We start from the raw sequence: 22,049 nt of genomic DNA, 5'->3' as shown, positions 1-22,049 counted from the left end.
TTTTTTCTGTTTAGGTCCTTTTCTTCTCTCTAGACTATTTTTCCCTAGAAAACATACCTGGCCTGTTTTATTATTTAGGACTCAGCCTAAATATTACCTCCCAAAGAGAGCTCCCCCAGCATCTAGAGTAGTGTACTGATACTTTCTCTTTCTAGTGCAACTAGATTACAAGGTCCAAGAGAGTAGGGATCCTATCTGTCTCAGTCAGCACTGTGCCTCTGGTGCTCAGAACTGTCTCTGGCATATAGTAATAGTAGGTACTTAAAAAATGTTTGAATGAATATTTAATATTATAAAAATAAGATCAGATTATACATTTGTTAGATGCTCTGGAAAGAAAGGTAAGAAATATACCTCTGACCTTAGATTGCTTACAGTCTAGAGGAAAGGTGGAAAATTAATGTGGTAAGTGCTGTAATAGGGAAAGTACAGTATTAAGGAAGCACATAGTAGGAGTCGCTATCCAGACTGAGTGGGGAAGAGTTGTTAGAGAAGGCTTTCTGGAAGTGTGACAGTGTAAACATTTCATAACCTTGTAATTTGTCAGTTCTTTTCATCTATAATTTAATGTGTAATGGCTGGGTAGTATTTTATCAGTATGTAAGTACCTGAGTTTAATCCATATTCTGTTGTTAGTCACTTAGGGGATTCCCTAAATAACTCTGTCATGGATATCTTTATGTATCTTTTCTTAGTTATTTCCTTGGGTAAGTTTTACTTGGGAATGGAATTTATAGGACCAAGAATTATAAATATTTTCATGGCTTTGGTGCATATTCATTTTGGGGGTAGCAAATTGCCCTCCATGAAAGTTGTACCAGTTTATATTTTTAGCAACAGTATATAAGAATTCCCCTGCCCCCATCTTGCCACTTTGTTAAGCAAAATGGTGTGTTACAGCTTATTTTTTCTTTGTTTGATTTGCCTATATGTATCATGGTAATTTGTAGACAAACAGCAAAATATGGTGAGCTTTAATTTAGATTTTACAATGGTTCCTGAACAGATATTCCATACATTATAGCATATGTGAAATTATTTGGCTATTATCTTTAGTTTTGATTGTAAGATATATTAAGTTATATGCTTACCTTTGCATTACTTACTTTTTAGCATAATCTTCAATCCAGAGTATTTTTGTACTTTAAGATCTTTGTCTCATTCGTTTTATAAACATGTAAATTATAATGGCAAATTCAGAGAAACTGAGAATAGGCTATTTAATTTGAGATTGCATACCTTTAGAAGCTTGTATGTTGACATTAGGCCTAGCAACTAACTTCTTTTTAATTATTGTGGCCAGAAACACCAGATGAAAATGGTAAGACCCAGAGAGCTGATGATTTTGTCTTGAAGAAAATAAAGAAGAAAAAGAAAAAGAAACACCGAGAAGATATGCGAGGAAGACGCCTTAAAATGTACAATAAGGAAGTACAAACCATCTGTGCTGGCCTGACCCGCATCAGCAAGGAAATCCTCACCCAAGGACAAATAAATAGCACTTCAGGAGTTAATAAGGAGTCCTTCAGGTATCTGAAAGATGAACAGCTGTGTCGATTAAATTTGGGCATGCAAGAATATCGGGTACCCCAGGGAGTACAAACACCTTTTATGACTCACCAGGAACATTCTATTCGTAGAAATTTCTTAAAAACAGGTACTAAATTTAGCAACTTTATTCATGAGGAACACCAGTCCAATGGTGGTGCTCTTGTCCTTCATGCTTACATGGATGAACTCTCATTTTTGTCTCCAATGGAGATGGAGAGATTTTCTGAGGAGTTTCTTGCTTTGACATTCAGTGAAAACGAGAAAAATGCTGCTTACTATGCTTTAGCAATAGTGCATGGAGCGGCCGCTTATCTCCCAGACTTCTTGGACTACTTTGCTTTTAATTTCCCCAACACTCCAGTGAAAATGGAAATTCTGGGCAAGAAAGATATTGAAACAACCACCATTTCAAATTTTCACACTCAGGTAAGGTAAAATCATTGTTAAATTGTTTAGTAAATACAAGTTGCAGTATCTCATAAGTGTAAACCTCCTTCTGTTGCATAGCACATACCAGCACACTTCTGATTAAAATTCATGGTGGTAAAGGTGGTTCAAAATGTTTTTTTATAGCTCTGAGAAACCTTAATTGCTGCAGTTGTTTGGGATGTGGCTTGTTACTTGCTTGGTCTAAGAAATGCTTTATACATGTTTTACATCATTTTTTGTGGAACAAATTTTTGTGGAAAACCAGCTTGAAAACCAATTCAGTTTTTTGCAAATTGGGTACTGTTAGTATGGAGGATGTGATTTAGATCTGGGGGCCTCAAGGTAACTTTAGTTAAGACTTACCTTTTATGTCATAATAAAACACGAGGGCATTGGCCTGTTTGTCAGGTTTTTGCTGTTTTTGTTTCTCTTCTCCCAGTAACTTGTTGGCAGTCTATCCCAGAAACATACCCCATTTATGTGACTTGGAAGTGTCAGTAGGAAGACCGCCATAGCCTCTGCTCCTTCTGCCTATGCACTGTTGTAGGTGAAGACATTTTCTGAAGCCTTGCTTGGGCAGCTAGGCTTAAGTCAGCAGGGAAATCTCTCCTTCCTAACTAGTGGTTTTTAACCAAACATTTTTTCAGTGAAGTTATTTTAGGGCGTGAAAAGAAGTTGATAATGTGTCCTAGTTTTTTTCTTGCTTGCTTTTCTCATAAGGATTATGAACATGAATGGTCAGCTATAAGTTTGTATTATAGATATACGTTCTACACAAGTTTAGTGGAGAATATTTCACTTTTTTAGAGATTTATGATTATATAACCTGCTTTTTTCAGGTTATCTAATAATTTGCTGCCATTCTTTCCCTTAAGACTTTTTTTTTTTAGGTGAATAGACTTGCATAATAAGACTCTCAGCTGCCTGCATTATAGTGGTTTCAAGCCGCTTAGATTTATATGAAACCTCTAATTTGAATCTTTTTAGTGATTCTTACCATCCTTGCCTCCAATGAGGGGAGTATCCAGTTTAGATTTATGAGCTTCAGAATTTCTCTAATTGAAGTTCTCTCTGCAGTAGAGAGAGCAGGAGCAGCCAATCTGGAGAGGTCGCAAGATGGGGCTGCCCAAGACGTTGGAACACGATGTGCAATAAAGGGCTTCGTCTTGGATTTTGGCCTTGTTACCACAATCAGGTACCGAAGTGCTGACTTTTGTAGTAGATTTTGTTTTTTCTTTTTCTTTTTTTTTAATAAAAAAAAGGGAGTTTTGCCCTTGGAAGGTTAAGGAATCCTATTTTTATAAATATTGGAAAAGGGACTGAAAACAGTTATTTTAATATAGTCCATAATCCTCCTAAGTCCCTATTTAACCAAGAAAGATATTGCTGAGAGCAGAATTAATGTGCTCTATCATTTTTTTAGTTTAGAAAAATGCAGCAAATTCTATCTTCTAACTGATAGACGAGCAAGCATATCTGAGAAGTATGTCAGAAAATTGGGGGGAAAAAAGTCTTGGTTTTGTAATGGTGACATTTTAGCTTTCATATTAGTTAGTCTCTAGTGAATCAAGCTTATATGTCAATAGACAGTACCCAGGCTAAATAATTAATAGAAGAAAATGTCTCTAAATATTCCCTGCTGATTTTTGTCCTCCAATTAATTTTTTTAATGGAGCTGAAATTTAAATGACTGTACCAACAACTTACCTTGAGATTTATAAAATAACCACTTTTTAAGAACATATAAGATTATTATTAAGTTAGATATCAGTAATCACTTCAACCACATAAGAATATTGAGGACTATTAAGTCTTGTGTTCTGGTGATCCTGTAAGTTAATTTTATTTATGAATTTTCAGTCATTGGAGAGACATGGGGTGGGTATGGGAGGTTGTTGTAGCCTATGAAACTATATTTTGCAACTAAAATCTTTGGCACGTGTTGGAATGGAAGCTCACACAGTAGTTCAAGTTTGTTTAGCACTTCATGGTTTATAGAAATGCTTTCACATTCATATCTTGATATTTGAAATATTCTGTGGGGTAGATAAGCAGTTTTATCTGTTTTTCATTGAGGAAACAGAGGCTTGGAGATGTTCATTGTCATGTAGGGTCATGTAGCTAGTGTATAAAAATAGGGAATTCCCTGGCGGCCCAGTGGTTAGGACTCAGAGCTTTTACTGCCAAGGGCCTGGGTTCAATCCCTGGTTGGGGAGCTAAGATCCCACTAGTCTCAGGGCATGCCCGACTCCCTCCTCCCCCCCAAAAAAATAGTATGCAAAGCTAAGGCACCTGAACAATTGATGCATCATTTTACCATACTCCCCTCATTGGAGTATGAGACTAGTGCTTTTATTTGTCTAAACGTTGTGGTCAGTGAAATTAAAATACCTCAGTTTAACAATATTCAGAAAGCTATGCTAACATTTTGCCCAAATACCTTTAGGTTGTTGGGAATTAAGTGAATACCTTAGGAATTCTGTGTTTTGTGAAGTCTTATGAAGTTCTGTTAAGCCTATAAATAAAGTGAGGTAAATTTTTTATTACCTTGGAGACACAGTTAATGAGTTATTTAGAGTTTAAATATGTAACCATGATAATTATTCATGACTATATTTCAAGACAGCTTATTCATGCTATTTATTGAGAACCCACTATGTATGGCACATTCTGTTCTTCAAAGGACTAATTGATGAGTTCAATCTAGTGGAAGAGATGGAATAAAACAGCACTTATAATACAGTCTGGATAAGTACTAGAATACAGGTAAACATAGGCAAAACCCTATAATAGAGGGAGCACAGTTTGTGGTGTTACCTAACTCAGTAATTGGAAAAGGCATTTTAAAGCATGTGATGCTTGAGGACAGTCCTGAAAGATTACTTAGCGTAATAAGGGCATTTTAAGCAAAGCAAATAATAGCCTATGCAAACACAAGGAGACATTAGAGAATGTGGCATTTTTCAGGGAACTGCAAATAGCTTGACATGGCAAGAGTACATGTTGACTCTTAAGGGGAGTTAAACACTGGAGAGATAGACAAAATCAAAATTGTGAAGAGCTTTGTATGATTGTGCTAAAAAAAGGTTAGTAGTTTTTCGCAAAGGTAATGGGGAATCATTGGTGAATTTTAACAGGGGAGTGCTATCAAGTTACATTTGCAAAGATTGCACAGTAGTGTGAAGGGTGGAATCCAGGAGGAAAATGAGATTAGAAGCAAGAAGACTGGTTACGTTACTATGGTAACTAGATTGGAAATTATCCATGTCCAAAGTGATATTGAGGTTAGAGAGGAAGGAATGAAATTTGCGAAATAATTAGGAGATGGGATTACTTGCAGTTGGTGAGGGAGAAGGATGGAGTCTTAAAATATGATTTGGACAAATGGGTGGATGGTGGTGCTGGTCACAAAGTCAATACAGGGTTGAAAAGTTGGTTTCTAGTGGTGTAAGGTTGATGAGTTCAGTGTGAGATCTTTTATGTTGAGGTACTTATGAGGACTAACAGAAATACCTGTTAGGTAGTTGAATAAATGGATCTAAGACTGAGAGACACCTAGGCCTGAGATTCAGAAGTTGGACCATTAGCATATAGGTGATCCAGGGACAGTATTAGAGATGGAAGAGATGAAGCTATGAATGGAAGTCTGTGATGCACCCACATGCATGAGGAACGTGGGAAGAGATCAAAAAGAAAGAAAGGTAGAAGGAAGGTCAGTACAGGTTTTGTAAGTTTTAAGAATGATGGAGGGCTTAAATATCACATTGGTATTAGGGGTCAAGTAAGATAAGGACAGAAAAGTGTTGCTCAATTAGGAATTAGGAATTTAATTGGACACATTATCAAGACTAGTGCTTTGCAAATAATGGCCATCTAAATATTGTAAATTATGCTTGTTTTTTGTTTTAGAAGCTTGCTATTTGCTCTGAATAAATTTGGCATCACCAGGGACCTTGCTAGAAATGCAGACTCTCAGACCCCTACCCAGATCTTCTGAATCAGAATCTGCATTTTAACAAGATCCTCAGGTGATTCATATGCACAGTAAGGTTTGAGAAGTACTGCTTTAGAACTCATCTGCTCCAGCTGGAGGAAGTAAAATGTAGATTTGTTTTGTGCAGATTACAGCTTCTGTTACTTCTGTATTTTTAAATTATTGTAGTAGCAAAGCTAGGATGCACATAAAGGTTTGTTTTTTTTTGTTTGTTTTTTTTCCCTTTTACTGTTCTGTAAAACTCAAATGTTTTAACATTGAAGGAGGTAAGTTCATGATAAATATTAATTGAAGCACCAGGCTGATCCTCAGATTTGATTACTTCTCTCTCATCAGTTGATACAGGATAACTTTGTAAGGTTGTTTCCATTTTAAGGGACTATATATGTATTGATGCAGTATGGTATTTTTATAATTCTGTAGGATTCCTAATTACGTTTTAAACAGTCATTGGCTAAATAACAGTTTTGACCAAAAAGTTTGTTTGTGGAATCTTTTGGTCAGTTAATGGAGAAAAATTAGTGTTCACTTAGAAGTGTATTTCTTCCTTGAAAAAATATGGAATAAATATAATGTATGATTTTTATTTTATTTTTTTTTGCTTAGGTGTTATGTCTTGTAATTATTGGCTACTTGAAAACTTTTTTTTAAATGGTTTTCAACTTTGAAGTGTGGTAGTTCTGCAATAAGTGTGCAATCCTCGGCTCTTCTTATAAAAATCCTGTGGCAGCTGATAAACTGATTAAAAATTCAAATGCTTCTGGTCATTTTATGGACTAAAAGGATTTGAGAGCATGGGGGGCCATTTCCAAGCCTTTGTTTTAGAGATGAGGAAGGTCACATTTTGGTTGACCTTTCCCAAGGTTAAATACTGGCAGATCTTCAGAGAGGAATTGTTTTTTCCTCTGTCTTTGAGTGGTATTTAATCCTGCAGGTGAGGGTTTAGCAAATTTTAATGTGCATATAAAATACAGATTTTGATTTTGTAGGTCTGGATTGGGGCTTTAGAGTATGCATTTCTAACAAGCTCCCAGATGATATTGGTGTTGCTGGTCCAGAATCAGCAAGGCTATAAGTGTTAGATTCTATACATGAATTGCAAACAAAAGCAACAAAAAACCCTAAAATATATGAGAAGTTAAATGGGGAGTTGTTTTAAATATCACCATCTGAGACTACTTTCACCTTATAGCATCTTAAGTAATTGAAGGTTGTATATGGAGATGAAGGGTATGTGGGAGGGAAAGGAGGGGATTGATTTTACAAATACCTCTACCACAATAGGAGTTTGTTCTCTTTACCTGGCAGATGCGCATGTTTTAAGTTCTGCTTTTTAAAAAAAAAATTTCTCCATGTGTATAATATTGAAGTCTTTTACTGAGGATCATACTCTTTAACTTCAGGTGATAGTAGAACCGTTACTTAAAACTGTTATTTTTACTGCTGTAAAATGGTACTGTCTGCTGTTCTAGAGAAAAATCAACAAATGTTATTTCTTCATTGTGTGTTTGTGATATAGCTTAAAATGAGCTTATCGGGTGTTCCCCATCTTTGAGTAATATAATTAACATTTTATACTGTATTGGTACTGCTAATTAGGAGAATAAAACCAGTAGAGTGCTTTGTAGCTTGGTAAGTAACTGAGAAACTCTTCAGGAACTACACATGAGTGTTTTACATAAAAGGAGAAATAAATATCTTAGGTAGCTGACTTTATAAAACAGCATAAAAATGGTAGGTTTTGGGTTTTTTCCCCTCTTATTCTAGGTATAGCTTATAATAAACTCATTTTGAGTCATACTGCTGTACACTTTAAAGTGGGAATGCCTTTCTATTCGCAGGTCACAAGGTTAGGAAGATTGCTGGCTAGCTTTTTCCTTTCTGTTTTTTAAACAATCAGCTCAAAAGGCTTCTTCCTGAAACCTGAGTTCAATGCAGTAATTACCAATCACCCCCTACCCTCCCCACTCCACCTGTCACTCCTCTCCCAGGGTTTTTCCATATTGTGTATTTCTGGCTTGGTGTTCTCCTAAGTTTTTCTTTTTTAAAAAAGTTTTTTTTTCTCCTTCTAGAGCAGGTTTTGGTTCACAGCAACATTGAGAGGAAGGTATGGAGATTTCCCATATATTCCCTGCCCCCCCATATATTCCCTGCCCCCCCATATGCATAAGCTCCTTCTGTTATCAACATACCCCCACCAGAGTGGTACATTTATTACAATTGCTGAACCTACACCATCACATCATAATCACCTGAAGTTCATAGTTTACATTACAGTTCACTCTTGGTGTTGTACAGTCTGTGGGTTTGGACTAATCTATAATGATATGTGTCCATCATATTGCTAACATACAGAGTATTTTCACAGCCCTAAAAATCCTCCGTGCTTTGCCTAATTCTTTCCTTTCTCCCCTTCTCCTAACCTCTGGCAACTACTGATCTTTTTGGTATCTCCATAGTTTCAACTTTAAAAGAATGTTGTATAGTTGGAATCATATAATATGCAGCCTTTTCAGATTGGCTTCTTCCACTTGGTAATACATATTTAAGGTTCCTCCATGTCTTTTCATGGCTTGATAGCTCATTTCTTTTTAGGGCTGAATAATATCTCATTATCTGAATGTACCACAGTTTATTTAGCCATTCACTTACTGAAGGATATGTTGGTTGCTTCCAAGTTTTGGCAGTTATGAGTAAAGCTATCTTCTAATTTTTAACTGATTTATGGCTATCCTAATTAAAAGGTGTATTATTGGGAGCACAGCTGAGCTTATTTAGCACTTAGCAGTTAATATAGAATAGCTTTGTAAAGTTGAGTTTCTAAAGGACTACATATATATTGACACAGAGCAATATATATATTCAAATATAATTATTTAAACTTCTATAGATATATGAACATTTAAAAATTTAATGCATGCAGATTTTCTTATAGGCATTATTCTCATATGTACAAACTGTGCTCCCCTACCCACTTTGCTTTCTGATTTTACTAAAGACTGAGTTCTCCCTGTTTGGCATTGTGTCACTTGCTTCCACAGCAGCCTTAGTTTTTTCTCTTCTTCATTCTCTACTTACCTCCCTCCATTCCTCATTACGCTTAACTTCCTCCTCCACTGTGCTCTCATCGCATTCTTTGGGAAGTGGTAGAACTCAGTTCTTTGCTTTCAAGTGCCATTTCCAGGCCAGAGTTTCTCAAACATGCCAGATCCTAAGAATAATCTGGGGTTGCTAGTTCCAAACACTTATTTAGAATCTCAGGTTCCACTCCTGGAAATTCTGATTCATTGGGTCCAGAGTGAGGCCTGAGATAAATACCTCAAGTGATTCAATTCCTATGATCAGGCAAGTTTAAGAAACATTGTTTTAAACTGTATGCCATCTACCAACCCTCACATTCCCTTCATTTGACCAGTAGATGCAATCCTTTTAGAATTTTGTAGGATCATAAACTAAGGGCTTTTGGAGATCATCTTGTCTAACTTCTACCTAGTGCAGATGTTTTAGAAAATCAGTTTTGGATTGATAATTATTCAGGAGCTTGTCTCTTCATAAGGTTTTATAAGGCCTCCAGTGGGCCCTTGACATTGTGTCCGAAACTTCTTTTCTTTGGTCAACTTGCTTGCCTTTTCTTTATGATGACTATTCAGACTTTATCTGTATACATCTTTTCTGCATTCCCTTCTGTTACAATAGAGAAGCTATCTCACCTTTTCTGCAGAAGTTAATCCTTCTGCCCGTGTTCTGGATTCTCTCTCTCACCCTGTTTAGGATTTTAAAAAAATTGTCGCAAAGCATACGTACCATGAAATTTACTATTTAACTGCTTTGAAGTATATAATTCATTGGCATTAAATGCTTTTGCATTGTTGTGCAACCATCACCAGTATCCATTTCTAGGACTTTTTCATCATCCCAAACAGAAACTCTATATCCATTTGCTTAGGATCTTTACTTACCCCCATCCCATCTTTCCCCCTTTCATTCCCATGTAAAGAAAATTGCACATGCTTTTAAGTGAATTCCTGCTTTATATGTTTCCTTTATTTTTTATTAAAAGAACTTTTTTTCTCCCCAGAAGTCAACCTTTATTCTGAATACGAGGTTTATCATTTCTATATATCTTCTAATATTTTGCTATGCCTGTATGAACATATAAACAATGTATATAACAATTTTGTGTGATTTCACACTTTATAAATAGTATATTGAATGTATCATTCTACAGATTGCTTTGGTTCAACATTGCTTTTGAGAATTATGTTGATACATGTAATTCTAGTTAGTTCTTTCATTTTAACCACTATATTTGGTTTGTTGTTGTTGTTGTGTGACTCTATCACTTATTTCTTCTGGTTTTGGACATTTAGCATGTTTACAGTTTTGTAATATTACTGTGTTGCAGTAAAACTATATTTAGAGGTCTATCTTGAGATGTATTATATATCTTGGATACATCCCACGTGTATATATATATATCCTGTACATGTATATCCTGGGATTTCTGTTTGCCTTTTTCTCCTCAACCGGGATTCCATGACTATTCTGTTGCCTCAGTTCAGTGATTCAGATGAGACCTCACATGTCTCAAAAGTCTTTCTTCTACCATTACATTTGACTGGTAGTTCAAATAGGTGTGGAGTTCTAGGTTGGAGGTCATTTTTCTGCATATTTGTAAAGGTGTTACTCCATTGTCTTTATTTAAGCTTCTAGTGTTGTTGCTGAGAAATCCAATGTCAAGTTGTCCTGTTTTTTCTCTCTGAAAGCTTTCAAAACCTCTTTCCTGTAAAATTTCAAAACACTGAGAATAATGTCTTGAGATTGGTCTTTTTTTATTGTTTTTTGATTTTTAATTTATGAAATATTTCAGACATATAAAGAGGTATAAAGAATAATAACAAACACCTGTGTTCTTACTGCATGGCCCAAGGCATAAAACATCATCAGTGTAGTTGAAGGCCACCCCCAACCTCTGTGATTTTCTCAGATCTCATTGGTACGAATCTTTTTTTTTTAATTGACTCTGATGAACATTTAGGTTTTTCCAATATGGGAATGCATAACCTTCCGTTTGGGTAAATTTTCTTCTCTTATTTCTTTGTTAATTTCCTTACCTCATTTTTCCTGTCTTTTTTTCTAAAACTTTTGAGTTGGATATTAGGCCTCATGACTGAACCTCTAATTTTCTTATTGTTCCCTTTTATTTTTCTTTGTCTTTTTATTCTACTTTCTGGGGAGATTTTGCTATCTTCTTTTTCTCCTGTTGATTTATTTCAGCTGTAATACTTTTAAGAGCTTGTTCTTGTTTTTTTTAAATTTTTTTTAATACATTTATTTGTTTATTTATTTATTTATTTATTGGCTGTGTTGGGTCTTCGTTGCTGCACACGGGCTTTCTCTAGTTGCTGCGAGCGGGGGCTACTCTTCATTGTGGTGCGCAGGCTCCTCATTGTAGTGGCTTCTCTTGTTGTGGAGCACGGGCCCTAGGCACGTGGGCTTCAATAGTTGCTGCACATGGGCTCAGTAGTTGTGGCTCACGGGCTTTAGAGCACAGGCTCAATAGTTGTGGCGCACGGGCTTAGTTGCTCCATAGCATGTGGAATCTTCCCAGGGCAGGGCTCGAACCCATGTCCCCTGCATTGGCAGGCGGATACTTTACCAATGTGCCACCTAGGAAGTCCCTGCTTTTGATTTCTTTTATGACATGGACCCTTATTCTGTGTATCACTGAAACTGAAATTCCTCTGGGCTTTGTCCTTCTTGGCCTTGGTCCTTTTCTTTCGGGCCTGGAGCGCAAGCACTTGCCGCTCCATGGCGAGACCGGTAACAACCAGGCACCTGTGCACTCGAGTGGCCTTTTTAAATTTTTTTTAAAAAGTAACTTTCCTGTTTTTATTTCATGAATGTCATATCTTCTCTGATATCGCCGATGATATTAATTATACTTGTTTTGAAATTTTCTTTTATTCTCTATGTTGTCTCTGTTTCATCAAGTTCATTTTTGTTTGTCTTAATTTTCTGATTATGTTAGGTATTTTCTTCGAATGTCTGGTGATCTGTTTATATTTAAATATGAGTCGGTACAAAACTGATTTGAAACTCTCTGAACATGTAGGTGGGACTTATCGTTTGATGATTGGGTAGGGAATGTGGCCATATCATTGTAGAAAAGCTCCAGATGTCAGCATTTAGAGATCTTTTCTTTGGGGCTTTTAATTTTTACAGCTATGAGTCCACCACATTTTTGCCAGAGGAGTAGAGTAGCTTATACCCCTGCCTGCTAGAATTCTTGGAGCTGAACTATGGAAGTAGATAGGTGATTTCATTGTTAAAATATATGGAATTTTAATTCCCTCTTTTCAGTGTACTGGGTCTCTTCCATACTTGTTCCTGGTATTTTTGTTTCTATAGTCTCTGGTTCACTTTCTCCACAAAATAGGATAAGAAAGAGTATAGGATAGGGAGGTGGAAGTTAAGGAAATGGAGGGGTCTGACTGACTCTTAAACAGATTTTAAACCTATCTCCTTTGTTTTAGTTCTGTGCTTTGTTCCCCATCTTCTGTGATACTTAGCCTTTTCAGGATTTTGTAGCACGAATTTGCTTTTTGGGTATTTTCTATACAGGTACTCAGTGTTTGAAGTTCTCAGTCTGCTAATTCCCCCTATACGTTTTTTACCTTCAGAAGATGTTTTGATAGCTTGTATTTATCATTTTTACTTCTGTTTGAGCTTCTGGAATTTATAGCCTTTCTGTTTTACTCTCACTTGAGTGGGGTTTTGATAAGGAATAGAAATCATATGTTCAGTCTGCCTTGTTTAACTAGCAGTCGTCTTAACCTTTTCACCTTTACCAAACTCTTTGCATTAGCATTAAAACATCACACAAAAGGAGATATAAATGGAACGATATAGCAAATTCTTGGACTAAGAACATTGAAATGACAATTTCCCCTAAATTATAAACTGAGCATAATCCCAATAAAAATAGCAATAGTTGTTTTTTTCTAGGACGGTCACCTGACTTGGAAGCTTATATGAGAAAATAAACAGACAAGAACAGCCAGGAAAACTTTGAAAAAGAAAAGCAATGATGGAGGAGTGCCCTATCAGATAGCAATACATTCTAAAAATTTAATTATTAAATAAGTGTGTACTAGTTTATGAACATTGTTCAGTGAAACAGAAAAGTCCAGAAATAGACCCAAATACATATAGGCATGTGATATATAAAAATGATAGCATCTCAAATTAGTGGTGGCAAGAGATAGTAGTGTTGAGACACCAGGATATCTAGAATTTATCTTAGCGTTCATATCACTTTATGCCACAGTAATTTCCAAATGGGATCAAAGATTTAAATGTAGGTAATGGAGACATAAATATAAGAAAACATGGAAGAATTCTTTTATAAATTTGGAGTGGCAGAGGTCTTTGTAACGCTGACCAAAACAAAAACAAAAATCACTGTAAACAAGGTCAAAAGACAAATTCATATCACTGACAGAGAATTAACCTTCCTAAACTATAAAGAGCTCCTGAAATAGATAAGAGAAATACTAGCAAAACAGTGTAAAAATCAGCAAGTATTGTAAATGGACATTTCACAGAAAAAGAAATACAAATGGTCCTTTAATCCTCTTATCTGAGAAGATAGACAACTTCATTCCTAAGAAAATACAATTAAAACTACTAAGATGCCAGTTTTTACTTGCTTGTAAAAATCCAAAAGTTTTATAACACCCTATTAATGGGATTATGGGGCAACACATACTTTTTTACATTGCTGGTGAAAGGTTATATGACCTGTTGAGGATTGCTCAGTCTTTCCATCTTAATTCTCCCTTGATCCTGTTTCTTCCTCTAACTACAGACTGTTCTTATTTTCACAGCCAATCTTCTTGAAAGAAATCTACACTTGTTTACATTTTCTGTCTCCATTTCCTCATGTCTCCATATCAATTTGGTTTCTGCCTTCATAATTTCTCTGAAACATCTCTTGCTAAGGTCACCAATGGGCATTTTACATCTTCGTCCTTACTAGAAGTCTCAGTAGCATTTTGAACAAATTCCTCTTGAGGTATTTTCTTACCTTGACTTTCATGATACTGTGCTCTCTTGGTTTTCTTTGAACCTCTCTGACCACTTAACAACTCCTTTACATTGTTTTCTGTCAACTTTTCTTTCCCTTTTGTGTTTTTTAATTGGAACTTTCCAAGACCCCTTTTCTTTGAATTCCGTATTTTCTCTAGTCAGGTCTGTTTTAAGACTGACATTCCGATTACTGACAGTGACTAGGATTTGTATCCTCAGTACCTATCTCTTCTGATTTCAGACTCAGCTGCCTTCTTGACATAAGCACTTGTGTTTCCAAGGTACTTTGTATTAGTTCCTATTGCTGCTGTAACAAATTACCACAAAACACAACAACATAAAGTTAGCCTCTTACAGCTCTGAAGGCTCTGAAGGAGAATTTTTTTTTTTTCCGTTTGCTTGGTTTTGTTTTGTTTTGTGGGGGTTTGTCTTTTTTTTTTCTTTTTTTTTCCTTCCACTCTGCTTCTAGTGTCCATCTGTATTTCCTGCCTAGTGGTCCCTTCCTCCATCTTCAAAGTGCCTCAATCCAATCTCAGCTTCTATCATCAGGTCAGCTTCTCTCTGTGGTTAAATTTCCCCCTGCTTCTTTCTCATGACAACTGTGATTACGTTTGGGTGCACCTGGATAACCCAGGATATCTCCCCATCTCCAAATTCTTAATTTATTCACAGCTGTAAAGTCCTTTTGTCATGTAAGATAACTGTCACAGGTTCTAGGGATTAAGACCTGGATACATTTGGGAGCCTACTACACACTTCAAGCTCATCATGTCCCAAACTGAAGATATCACCTCCCTACCCAAACCTGGTCCTCTCCTCCAGGAGAAAGAGTGGTTTCTCTATCTGGTTGCAAGACATCCTTGACACTTTCTCTTCTCTGTCGTATCTAATCTTTCTCCAAGTTCTGACAGTTTTATCTTACGGTTATTTTTCATATCTTTGAAAAATAAACTCCACTGATATTAGTCAGTTGTTTCTTATTTGGAATATTACAGAAACCTCCTAACTAGTCTCTTCTCTTTCAGTGTCCCTTTGAGAAAACAAAACCAAACCTCAAGCCCCCATCCCCGCTAAAAAACAAAGGCAAATCTGATAACTTTCCTTTCCTTTTACTACTTTAAATCCTCTAGTGATTTCCCAGATTCTTAATGTGGTCTTCAAGGCTTTCCATAATCCAGCCACAGCTCGTTTCTCCAGTCTCGTCTTTATTTTTCTCTCTTGTTTTCTGTGTTTAGCATCATTAGCTTTCTTTTAGACCCTGAAAAGGGTGATGCTTAAGGGATTTTATTTCCTTTAAACTTGTTCTACAGATTTTAATTCAGTGTTACTGTGAGGAACAGTTTATCCCCTAGATCAGGATCCCATGTTCTCTTTTATAGTGTCCTACAGGTGCCTGAAGACTTGTCACAGTTTATAATTAAATATTTGTTTAGTATCTGCCTCTCTCTACTAGACTGTAAATTTCCAGGGGCCAAGGATGGGTCTGGTTTGCTGTATCTGTGTTTAGGACAGTGTCTGCATATAATATACAGTAAACTTTTATTAGATGAATGATACTGGCTTTCCTGTAATTCCTGTTCTTTACTTAAGGTTATATGAGTCTACTCTTTTGTGATAGGCTTCCAAGTATTTGAAGATTATTGTGTCCCCACTTTAATAATTTCAAGTCAAATACTTTTGAAATATTTTTAATATCACTTTTCCTCCAATTTGTATGGTTTCCAAGGCACTAATCATCTTACTTGTTCTATTTTGGGTGTGCTCTTGTAATAGACTTTTTTCTTTTTTTTTTTTTTAGCCCAGAGCAGGAGATAATACTCCAGATGTCATCTGTGTAATATGGAGTATTGCCTCCCTTAATACAAAGTATACAAGATATAGGCTAAACCATCATAACAAAGAGATCGCACATACAGTAGGTAGAACAAAATAAGTTTCTCTCTCAAGTAACAAGTCCAGAGGTAAGCAGCTCTGTTCCATGATGTCATACAGGATTCTACTTTCCTTTTTATCTTTAAGTTTTGCCATTTCCTTTGGTTTTGTCATTGACCATGGTTGAAATTGGCTCTAAAAAAGAGAGAAAGAGGAAATGGAGAGCAAGCCACTTAATTACATATGCTCTAGAAATTGCATATGTAACTTATGCTAACATCACACTGGCAAGAACTTAGTCACAGACCACACCTAGCTGCCAAGCACCTATGTGCCTATTGGCTATATGTGCAAGAAGTTCTGTTACTTAAAAAAAAAAAAAGGGTAGAATAGGTACTGGAAGATAATTAGTAATTTGCTTGTTTGGCTTTAGTGTCACACAGTTGGTACATGTTGAATTTTTGCCCATAAATGTTGTCCATCTTCTAACTTGTGCTGTTAATTTTTTAAATATATCACAAGTAGTAGCATTTGTTAAATTATTTTATACAGGTGATAGATACTGTTAATCAACTTTACTACTACTACCCCTTTTTTGGCCAGAGTTTAATGGCTGATTATTTCTAGACTCAGCAAACAAATTCAACAATTTCACCTCTTCAAGTTTACTTTCTTTCTCTTTCCAGTAGGAAAGGATGCTTTATATTTATTCATGTCACATATTAATTATCCTAGGTGTTTGCATTTTTATGTTGTCTTTGAGTTCATTGCTATTTAAATTTTATTTAAGTTAGGTAATCTCAGTACTGTATGAAAATGTTAATTCAGTCTCACTTTGTGTGCAAAATTTAAAGTAATGTGAATTCCTTCAAATTAATGATGCATTAAGAGTTGTATAATCTCAAGGCTACCAGGCCACGTAAGTTGATGAAAACTACCACATGGCAGTGTACTTCTTCAAGATTAGTCTCTTAAGTTATGTGAGATTTAAATTGTGACACATTTTTAGGACATTTACCACATAGCTTGAAAGCCTTTGTTGGAAAGAATTTCAGATAATTCGGAATAGTTGGGGGAGGTGTTTGGAGGAGACTGATATTTCTTTTATTAGCCCTGAAAGCATACTGTTCCTAGAACTGGTTCTAAAGTTAAATTTGCTTTAGTCCTTTGAGGATGCTTGGCTTAGAAAGATTAGAATAATGCTTACTTACTTCTTATCTCTGTATCCCAGACTGCCTCTCCTGGCTTTTAACAGTATGATAATCATACAGACAAATGGAAGGTAATTCATATAAATACATGCAAGGTAATTCTGGCCTGGGTGGTTTCTGTTTAAAGATCACCTAAGGAGATTTTGGGGAAAAGATTTGTAAGGAATTAAAAAATCACTGCTATTTGATAACAAGATCTGAGACCAGGAAAAGACCTAGAAAAACAAACCCAAAACATAAGAAAGTGGTAATAATAACATACATATCAATAGTTACTTTAAATGTAAATGGATTAAATGCTCCAACCAAAAGACATAGACTGGCTGAATGGATACAAAAACAAGACCTGTATATATGCTGTCTACAAGAGACCCACTTCAGACCTAGGGACACGTACAGACTGGAAGTGAGGGGATAGAAAAAGATATTCCATGAAAATGGAAGTCAAAAGAAAGCTGGAGTAGCAATACTCATATCAGACAAACTAGACTTTAAAATAAAGACTATTTATTACAAGAGACAAGGAAGGACACTACATAATGATCAAGGGGTCAATCCAAGAAGAAGATATAACAATTGTAAATATCTGTGCACCCAACATAGGAGCACCTCAATACATAAGGCAAATGCTAACAACCATAAAAGGGGAAATTGACAGTAACACAATAATAGTAAGAGACTTTAACACCCCACTTACACCAATGGACAGATTATCCAAACAGAAAATACATAAGGACACACAAACTTTAAATGATGCATTAGACCAGATGGACTTAATTAATATTTGTAGGACATTCCATCCAAAAATGACAGAATACACTTTCTTCTCAAGTGCACAGGGAACATTTTCCAGGATAGATCACATCTTGGGTCACAAATTAAGCCTCGGTAATTTTTAAAAAAATTGGAATTGTATCAAGCATCTTTTCTGACCACAGCGCCATAAGACTAGCTTTCAATTATAGGAAAAAAACTGTAAAACCCACAAACACATGGAGGCTAAACAATACGCTATTAAACAACCAAAAAGATCACTGAAGAAGTTAAAGAGGAAATCCCAAAATACCTAGAAACAAATGACAATAAAACACGATGACCCAAAATCTATGGGATGAAACAAAAGCAGTTCTGAGAGGGAAGTTTATAGCAGTACAATCCTACCTCAGGAAACAAGAAAAATCTCGATAAGCAACTTAACTTTACACGTAAAACAATTAGAGAAAGAAGAACGAAAAAACCCCAAAGTGAGCAGAAGGAAAGAAATCATAAAGATCAGATCAGAAATAAATGAAAAAGAAATGAAGGAAACAATAACAAAGATCAATAAAACTAAAAACTGATTCTTTGAAAGGATAAACAAAATTGATAAACCATTAGCCAGACTCATCAGGAAAATGAGGGAGAGGACTCAAATCAATAAAATTAGAAATGAAACAGGAGAAGTTACAATGGACTCTGCAGAAATAAAAAGCATCATAAAAGACTACTGCAAGTAACTATATGCCAGTAAAATGGACAACCTGGAAAAAAAGGATAAATTCTTAGAAAAGTACAGGCTTCCAAGACTGAACCAGGAAGAAACAGAAAATATGAACAGACCAATCACAAACACTGAAATTGAAACTGCGATTAAAGATCTTCCAACAAACAAAAGCCCAGGGCCAGATGGCTTCACAGGCGAATTCTATCAAACATTTAGAGAAAAGCTAACACCTATCCTTCTCAAATTCTTCCAAAATATAGCAGAAGGAGAAACACTCCCAAACTCACTCTACAAGGCCACCATCACCCTGATACCAAAACCAGGCAAAGATGTCACAAAAAAAGAACATTACAAGCCAGTATCACTAATGAATATAGATGCAGAAATCCTCAACAAAATACTAGCAAACAGAATCCAACAGCACATTAAAAAGATCATACACCATGATCAAGTGGGATTTATCCCTGGAATGCAAGGATTCTTCAGTATACACAAATCAATCAGTGTGATACACCATATTAACAAATTGAAGGATAGAAACCATATGACAATCTCAATAGATGCAGAAAAAGCTTTTGACGCAATTCAACATTCATTTATGATAAAAGCTCTGCAGAAAGTGGGCATAGAAGGAAATTACCTCAACATAATAAAAGCCATATATGACAAACCAACAGCCAACATCATTGTCAATGGGGAAAAACTGAAAGTATTCCCTCTAAGAACAGGAACAAGACAAGGGTGCCCACTCTCATCACTCTTATTCAGTATAGTTTTGAAAGTTTTAGCCACAGCAGTCAGAGAAGGAAAAGAAATAAAAGGAATCCAGATTGGAAAAGAAGTAAAACTTGCAAATTACATGATATTATACATAGATAATCCTAAAGATTCTACCAGAAAACTACTAGTGCTAATTGATGGCTTTAATAAAGTAGCAGAATACAAAATTAATGCACAGAAATCTCTTGCATTCCTATACACTAAATGAAAGAGCAGAAAGAGAAATGAAGGAAACTCTCCCATTTACCATTGCAACAAAAAGAATAAAATACCTAGGAATAAACCTGCCTAAGGAGGCAAAAGATCTGTATGCAGAAAACTATGACATTGATGAAAGAAATCAAAGACAATACAAACAGATGGAGGGACATACCATGTTCTTGAATTGGAAGAATCAACATTGTGAAAATGACTATCTTACCCAAAGCAATCTACAGATTCAATACAATCCCTGTCAAATTACCACTGGCATTCTTCACAGAACTAGAACAAGAAATTTTGCAATTTGTATGGAAACACAAAAGACCCTGAATAGCCAAAGCAATCTTGAGAAGAAAAGATGGAGCTGGGGGAATCAGGCTCCTTGACTTTAGACTATACTACAAGGCCACAGTGATCAAGACAGTATGGTACTAGTACAAAAACAGAAAGGAAGATCAATGGAATAGAATAGAGAGCCGAGAAATGAACCCACACACATATGGTCACCTTTTCTTTGACAAAGGAGGCAAGAATATACAATGGAGAAAGGACAGCCTCTTCAGTAGGTGGTGCTGGGAAAATTGGACAGCTACGTGTAAAAGAATGAAATTAGAAGACTTCCTGACACCATACACAAAAATAAACTCAAAATGGATTAAATACCTAAATGTAAGGCCAGACACTATAAAACTCTTAGAGGAAATCATAGGCAGAACACTCTATGACATAAATCAAAGCAAGGTCTTTTCTGAACCACTTCCTAGAATAATGGCAATAAAAGCAAAATTAAACAAATAGGACCTAATGAAACTTAAAAGCTTTTGCATGTCAGAAGAAACCATAAACAAGACAAGAAGACAAACCTCAGAATGGGAGAAAATATTTGCCAACAAAGCAACTGACAAGGGATTAATCTCCAAAACATACAAGTAGCTCATTCAGCTCAATATCAAAACAACAAACAACCCAATCCAAAAATAGATGGAAGACCAAAATAGACATTTCTCTAAAGACATCGATGGCCAACAAATACATGAAAAGATGTATTTGAACATCACTAATCATTAGAGAAATGCAAATCAGAGCCACAATGAGGTGGTCAGAATGGCCCTCATCAAAAAATCTAGACGTAATAAGTCCTGGAGAGGGTGTGGAGAAAAGGGATGTAAATTGGTACAGCCACTATGGAAAACAGTATGGAAGGTCCTTAAAAAGCTAAAAATAGAACTGCCATATGATCCAACAATCCCACTACTGGGCATATACCCAGAGAAAACCATAATTCAAAAAGATACATGTACCACAATGTTCATTGAAGCACTATTTACAGTAGCCAGGACAGGGAAGCAACCTAAATGCCCATCAACAGGTGAATGGATAAAGAAGATGTGGCACATATACACAATGAAATATTACTCAGCCATGAAAAGGATGGACCTAGAGTCTGTCATACATAGCAAAGTAAGCCAGAAAGAGAAAAACAAATACCCTATGCTAATGTATATATATATGGAATCTAAAAAAAATGGTACTGATGAACCCAGTGACAGGGCAAGAATAAAGAAGCAGATGTAGAAAATGGATGAGGACACTGGTGGTGGGGTGAGGGGAAGCTGGGATAAAGTGAGTGAGTAGCATTGACATATATACACTACCAAAAGTAAAACAGATAGCTAGTGGGAAGATGCTGCATCACATAGGGAGATCAACTCGATGATTGGTGATCTAGATGGGTGGGTTAGGGAGGGGATATGGGGATATATGTATAAATACAGCTCATTCACTTTGTTGTACAGGAGAAACTGGCACAACAGTGTAAAGCAATTATACTCCAATAAAGATCTGATAAAAAAAGATCTCAGCCTTTTTTGTGTGTGTATGTGTGGGATGACATTAAATTGTGTATGGAGAAAAAAACAGTGGGATGATTCTGAAAATGATGCTATAAAACTAGCAGTAAAGAACTGTGTAGGAAATACTAGACGGTCATTTATGCTTTCTGTTGAGGCAAAATAGGTGGTATTTGAAACAGTAACAACCGATTCTTAAAATAATTCAATAGGGACTCACCTTTTAAAAGTGTAATTATATTTTAGGCTTTTTGACTTAATCTGCATCTTACCTAAGGTAGAAAATTTTAGGTTACTGATCCAAGGTGGAAATCTTGATTAGAATCCAGCATTTTCAGTCTAATCATCTGTATGCACAGCACCTGTGTCTACATTTGAGAAACATTCATTCTGAATTGAAGGTAGGGGTATTAAAAGCATACATGAAATGACTAGAAGAATAATATTAGCTTGTAATGAATCAATGGTAGACTCTGAAAGGATTCTCTGGGCTGCAAATTTGTATAGAATATGCCCTGAGTTTCCTAGGGAAAATGTCTATGTGCTTTTAGGTAACATTACATTATGAAGGGTGATCAGGAAGGCTT

The 22,049-nt window shown here is 35.9% G+C and overlaps 1 protein-coding gene across 3 annotated transcripts in view; it reads left to right on the top strand.

Annotated features, from left to right (window-relative positions):
• Window positions 1-22,049, top strand: part of RSBN1 (round spermatid basic protein 1) — a 45,140-nt gene that overhangs the window by 10,749 nt on the left and 12,342 nt on the right. For 2 of the 3 annotated variants that reach the window (XM_057702442.1, XM_057702355.1), the window contains exon 2: window positions 1,304-1,977. In XM_057702442.1, the coding sequence (XP_057558425.1) occupies window positions 1,304-1,977 (674 nt within the window). Of the gene's footprint in view, window positions 1-1,303; window positions 1,978-3,057; window positions 3,176-22,049 lie in introns of all 3 variants that reach the window. The other variant, XM_057702536.1, reaches the window with a different exon arrangement.

Source organism: Hippopotamus amphibius, chromosome 1 (genome assembly GCF_030028045.1).
Source record: "Hippopotamus amphibius kiboko isolate mHipAmp2 chromosome 1, mHipAmp2.hap2, whole genome shotgun sequence".
Taxonomy (NCBI): Eukaryota; Metazoa; Chordata; class Mammalia; order Artiodactyla; family Hippopotamidae; genus Hippopotamus; species Hippopotamus amphibius.
Note: the sequence above shows the minus strand (reverse complement) of the source record. Positions and strands in the feature narration are given on the sequence as shown.